This window comes from Beta vulgaris, chromosome 6 (assembly GCF_026745355.1).
Source record: "Beta vulgaris subsp. vulgaris cultivar EL10 chromosome 6, EL10.2, whole genome shotgun sequence".
NCBI classification, from domain to species: Eukaryota; Viridiplantae; Streptophyta; class Magnoliopsida; order Caryophyllales; family Amaranthaceae; genus Beta; species Beta vulgaris.
In genome coordinates, this window is record NC_079207.1 from 54,141,636 (window position 1) to 54,148,346 (window position 6,711).

Consider the following 6,711-nt stretch of genomic DNA (forward strand, 5'->3'; position numbering starts at 1 on the left):
CTATGTGGCTGTATGATGAGTAATCATATAACTTGGTGAAAGCGTGAAAATTGGATGGATGAGCTCGAATTCATGTAGTAAACCTATTGTAGGTGGTTATGGAATACTTTGTGAAATTAATGAATTCAAGCATAAATGATATATATATATATATATATATATATATATATATATATATATATATATATATATATATATATATATATATATAGTGTAAAAGTTTCATTGTGGGTTATTATGGATACAATATATTTTTATAATTGGATGGAGCTCCGTGATTTGAGAATGCGAAGGTAAGCTCTTTGGAAGTAATGTGGGTTTCACTTATGGTGAAATTTGTAGTAGTTAAAGGTTTGAACTTGGAACTATGCGGGTCTGTTGGTTATCCCTTTGTTCTTACTTTTCTATGAGTGATATTGAGTTAAAGTTTATCTATATGTAATATTGTAATTATATCTGTCTCATCTCCGTTTTTATATTTCTGGATCCATAGTTCCTTAATAGGAATTCAAGATGTCTATTTTAGCAGTAGTGAACTTAGTCATCAACATCATCATTATCATTACCCAGTACTTCTAAAGAAACTTCTATCCTCATAATGGTAGGGGTGATTAGCTGTACACAAGCTTACTAATAAAAAGGCTAACTTTAGTTCATCTTGATCCAATACATTATAATGTACGCAACTATAGAATAAGAAGTTTCAGTGGTTTCATGAGCCATTTTGATATAGTATAGTAATTTCTTCTTGCTGAAATTATAAGATTGTTCCCAGATTGGGATGGGAATTTTATACTTTAGAGATTAGCCTGACTTTGAATTTATGTGGTTGAAATAAAGTATTCAGCATTATTTTGCTAGAGCAATGTTACCCAGATTTTAATTCTTTCTTTTGGTTTTGCAGCATTGTTGGTGTTAATTTGAATGGTTTGAATCTGATTAACATTGCTCTAGATAAATTGATTCTTTAAGTTATGAATTTTGTCATGCCAAGGATTTTTTTGGGTGCCATTATCGTGTATGATTGATGTTCCAATGTTGGTGATTTAACTAGATCAATAATGTATGATACGTGAGACTGTGAGAGTACTGGAGCGCCTATACTTTGCAGTATTCTTTTATTGCTCATAGTTTTTCGAGAATTCTAGCTTCTATTTCTCATTTAATCTTCATCAACTTGATCAATAATGTATATAAGCATGGGTATGTCTACTGTTGTTTTTTTTCCTTAGCTATGTTATGATGCGGTTAACTTTTCAAGGGAGGACTGGTGTGTCGATTATTTATTACTTAGAGAGGTTATATGTGAGTATGATTTATGGTTAGTGTCTCATGGTCTTAAAAAGGGTGAATCGAACTTACAGGCATATTGTCTTGCTTGGTTTCAAGAATGAAAAGGTTTCTTGATTTTCATAATTTGGAATGTCACTTTATTTACTTTGTGTTCATGAATTATTTTTTTTTGACAAGTCATTACTCATTAGTGATGGCGATTATAAGAAGATTGTAATGGGTGCGACTCTTTGGATAAATCAACACACTTTTGGATTCATCAAAAGGTATTTCATTTCCTTCAACTAATATATTTTTTTGGCTTGCTATCAAGAAGTAATGTCAAAGAAATTCAAATTATAGTATTGTAAGTATGAGTCCTCAGGACTAATGCATACTAGCAGGACTACCCTACTAACTACTGAGCCTCATGCTTACAAACACGAACAAAAATAGAATATGGTTGATCTTAGACACTTTGATGTTTAAGTAAAACAACCTGATGGCTGATTAGATGCATAATAATCATACACACCCTACTTTGTCAAACTATGAGCATCTAGGAATTGTTTAGCAACCAACATTGAACAAGTGACCAACATAATATAGAGACAACCCCTATTTTTTTGAAAATCACTTTAAGGTAACAATTCTAATAAGGTCAAAGTTGAGTATAACAAACTAAGAGCTGTAGAAATATCAAAACTGTCAAAAAAAAGGGGAATAAAAATTAAAGACAATATTAAGTATTCAAATTTTACACAGGTGTCTCTTTAATCTCCTGAAGAAAAAATAAGTATGTAGGACAAGAAAAAATAAATAGATTATAAGTTTCTAACACAACACAATAATGCAATAAAGCATTGCACAATCATTTACATAGGAAAAGAGAATCACTATTATGTGGCATACTTTGACTTCGTGTTTTCTTTTGGTATATCAAGAATTATATATATTACAAAGAATGTCAAAAATGAAAAAATTATATACAAAGGGGGAAAGAATTTGATTCAATTTGTAGCAGGTGTATATTGACTATAGAATATCTGGTAAAGACTCTGTGTTTGATACAACCCACATGTTTTGGACTGAAAATCTATATAGATGACTGCCACTTCATAGCAAAGATGACAACAAGAAGACAAATTAATATCATTTGATCTGCATTCTTTCAGTCTCTAATAAAAAATGTATGTATTTTACGTTTGGCTTGCTTCTAAAATATAATATAAAGTAGAGAATAATGTGAAAATTAGGTAGCTAGATACTATGACTGTATTTACTTTTGTGTTATAGTAATATGGAACTACTGGTGTATCTGATATTCATTTCTACCCAATATTCACAATGGAACTTAATGTATAAGTGCTGCTTGGACGATATATTGTTTTCAAAGGAATTGTGTCATTGTTCCAAATCAATATCGACTCCATATAACATAAAGAAACTAAGGTCTACAAGAGTAATATAGTTGATTGGATGTATCCCAAAGCTTTGTACAAGTTGGTTTCCCTTCAATCAATAGAAGTCTCCAATTACAATGACACCAAACTTTTAGGTACATTGTGCATCAAATTTTGTAACAAATCAATTAAACATACTATTTTCCATCTAACGTATTGATTCTTAAAATATATATTGTAGATATTTTGGGGATTGTCATAAATGCAGGTAAAGCATTTGTTTGTAACGATGACGCAACCCGTATGCAAGAGGTTGTTGTTCTAGATAGAAGGTGTTCACCCTTATATTTATTACTCATTTTTATTAGTTTTATATTGAGTACTGATTATCGATATATTCAAATTTATTATTTTTGATACTATAGTGATTTATTTTCAACTTGAAATAATGTATTTTTCCATCTTCCAATATTGATGCAGTTGCGTTGCTGTTAGATTGATTCTTATGAACCAATTTGTTAGTGAATATGAAAACGAGGTTCAACAAATTGTTGGACAGTACAACACACTATTGACTTGTGGGGTGTATGTTAGGAAAATAAATGGTGCGATTTGTACACAAATTAAAATAATTTTCTTAAAAGTGATAATAATGGTTTTCTTAAAAGTAATAATATTAATTATGTTTTGTAATATATATAGCCGAGGTTTTAATTTAAATTTTATGTTCAATTTCAGCTTGTTTTCTAATCACAGGAAGAGACACAAGGTTATTTATCAATCCAGATAATGTAGATGCATCAACTCTATTGGATTGGTAATGAAGAAACGCGAAACGCAGATTTATTAAATTATATTTTATACACACACACACACACACACACACACACACACACACACACACACACACACACACACACACACACACACACACACACACACACACATATATATATATATATATCGGGCATTGTTGACTTCAAATGCAATCCGGACCATTATAGCGAGCTACAATTACAAACGAAAAAGAAAAGTATGTGATACACAATTATTTACGTCGAAATCATTTTCTAGGAAAATTTTACTTTTTATGTCCAAATTATTACTATTTTGATCAATACGTAGATAGGGAAAGCACAATAGAATGGTTGGGAGATTAATTGATATCGATGTTGATATTTTTACATGGTATGATGCTTGCACATTTTGTGGACTTGATATACAACATGTTAGTGAGCATATCATTTGTAGTAATTGTAACAAAGAAAAGCCTCCAACAACTATTAGGTACTCTTTTTTTTATACTATTTGGATATGAATTTTATAATTGTGTTAAAGTTATAATTACTTTTTATTAACCTGTTTACTAACTTTATATATTTATTTTCTATATTTCCACGATAAAAAAGTGTTTCTGGATATATGACTATACTCTACTCTACCGGTACAATGCGTGTCAAGCTCTTTACAAAACAGATTGAGTTTATACTCCATTCAACTAAAGCAAAATTGAAGCATATGTTTGATGCGGTACTATATAATTTTATGAACTTTATCTTATTGATAACATGACTAAATTGAAATATAATGTACGTTGTAATTTTTCAGATTAATTATGTCATCTATACTAATATATTAAAAGGCGTGCGTAAATCAGGAACGATGCCACGTGACGCTCTCCCTAGGGAGTTTTAGATCATGTAATCCATGTACAATAAAAAAAATTAGAAATTGCATAGTATAGGTTTTGATCCCATGACCTCAAGTTCATATACTAAAGTTTTAACCACTATACCAAGTAGTATTTAGTGCTATTATATCAAAGTACAATATTAATAAATGAAAATTTTCTTACCCGGGGCATAGCCCGGGCCTAATAACTAGTTTTGATTTATTTATTGCAGGTGCATGATAGAGTTTTGCTACGATCCGAGCTTCTTACACGTGTGCGCAATGCATATATTTTCGTATTTCATCCTCTTCATCTATCGGCTTATATAGTAGACTATGTAACTTATATCTACTGAGCAGAAGAATGTGCATATTTATTTAAGTAAGGGTTTTTCTACGTTATACCCTTGTATTTTTTCAATTTCTACGTTGTACCCAAGCTTTTCAAAATTCCACACATTACCCTTAAACTTACCTTTTTCAACGGACAATGCCCCTACTGCTGATTATACATCATTAATTTCGTCTATTTTTTATATTCCGGTGGAACGAATCTAATTAGTGAATAACCTTCTAAGGGTTAAACTATGTATAAGTCAAATTAGTTCCAATAAATTTAAAAAAATAAATGAAATTAATGACATATAATCAGCAGTTTGGGCATCGTGCATTAAAAAAGGTAAGCTTGAGGGTACCGTTTGGAATTTTTAAAAAGTTGGGGTAAAACGTAGAAATTGAAGAAACATAAGGGTATAACGTAGAAAAACCCTTTAAGTAATTACTATTTCATCTTTCATTAGATTTTCTTTGTTGATGGCCATATTAATAATCTTTATGTATTTTAATTTTTTGACTTCTCTTTTTGTAGAATGAGGAGCACATTGAATGTCCGACAGCAATAAAACATAATGAATCGCATCACCTTTTTAAAATATTAAAATAAAAGACTATGGCGTTTTACCTTAGTTTTGTTTATCAATCTCTTTAGTTTATAAACACCATGAAGCTCTTACCTTAGTATTATATCGTGCTTGGAATCCCTTTTTAAATGCATAATTTGTTGTTGGAAAAAGTTTTTTTAATGACCAATAATACAAGAAATTACATTTAAATGATAAAATGGAAATAACACGATTTTCATAAACAATAAACAATAAAAAGAGTTTGATCTTGAGACCTCAAGTACATATACAGAAGTTCTAACCACTAGGTTAAGTTGTATTTAGTATTATTATCATAAAGTATTATATTAATAAATGAAATTTTTTTCTTACTCGAGTATAATCCGGGCCTAATAACTAGTTTTAAGTCTATAATAGGTGCCTCTTAAAAAACGGAGTTAAGCAAACATTAAGGACCTCAAGTTTGCTTTTTTTCACCCTTTGGGACTTGTGTCCTTTTTTTATGCACCATTTGGGACCTGGGTTGGGAAATCCGGTAACCTAACCACACTTTAACCACACCGGAGGTATAATAATAATAAAGAAACAAAAGCATTAAATATTCAGTAAAATCCAAAAAAGTAACCGTTACTTCATCAACTGCATAAATACATGGGTTCCATGGAACATGGAACAAATGAACCAGTTTTCTTCATCCAAAAAAAGCAAAAACACCATGTTAATTCTTCCCAAAAAAATTGTATAATCTATAACCCCAAAAAAACCACAATTCAATTTAGGAACTCCATTGCAGCATCTCTTAATTAGTATTGGCAGTCCTGCAGTGAAGAAGATGAATCATAGTCAAGTATTATGCTACTGTGCTAAGGTTGCCAAAAAAAGGGTGTCCAAAACACTTAGAATTCCATTCATGAGGTTTTATATTTGTGAGAATTTTAGAACAAGACATGGTTGTGATTTCTTTGAATGGATAGACAGGCCTCACCATATTGAATTGAGCAACGAAATGGTGGCATATATGAGGAAGAGGATGCAGCTTGAGGATGAAGTGCAAGAACTGAAAACAAAGATTAAGAAAATGAGAGTGTTTATTGTAGTGTTAGTGTTGATAATTACAGTTTTTGTTAAGAAAATGTGAAGTACAAATGTATTGATTACCTTGTAAGTTTATCTTTCAAAATAACTGAGTTGGTCCTTTGTATAATGAACCAAATGTCCTTGCATTGCTTGACTGTGATTGAGTTATGTTTGATGCATTTGACTGTGATTGTGATTGACTTAAATTAAACACCTGCCAAATGATAACTTATTAGTCTGTTGCAAATTTTAAAAAATTATTCTCTTGCAAAAAAAAAAAATTAACACAAGCATACAGTTCTTACCCTTGCTTCTGTCTGGAATCCATTTGGGTATGTGTACATACCAACTCCCTGAGGTGGCCTAGGAATTGCATTTCCACTTTG

The 6,711-nt window shown here is 30.7% G+C and overlaps 1 protein-coding gene and 1 long non-coding RNA gene across 2 annotated transcripts; both read left to right on the top strand.

Moving 5' to 3' along the window:
- The first annotated feature begins 2,709 nt into the window (after positions 1-2,709).
- Positions 2,710-3,362, top strand: LOC125498312 (uncharacterized). Its single transcript, XR_007275216.2, has 3 exons — positions 2,710-2,830; positions 2,917-3,007; positions 3,156-3,362. It is a non-coding gene; the product is annotated as an uncharacterized LOC125498312 (long non-coding RNA).
- A 442-nt stretch (positions 3,363-3,804) lies between these two features.
- Positions 3,805-4,722, top strand: LOC125498361 (uncharacterized). The gene is made up of 3 exons (XM_057395908.1): positions 3,805-3,962; positions 4,085-4,205; positions 4,580-4,722. Exons 1-3 carry the CDS (start codon positions 3,820-3,822, stop codon positions 4,700-4,702), a joined length of 387 nt encoding a protein of 128 aa, XP_057251891.1. The 5' UTR covers positions 3,805-3,819; the 3' UTR covers positions 4,703-4,722.
- Positions 4,723-6,711: the final 1,989 nt, after the last annotated feature.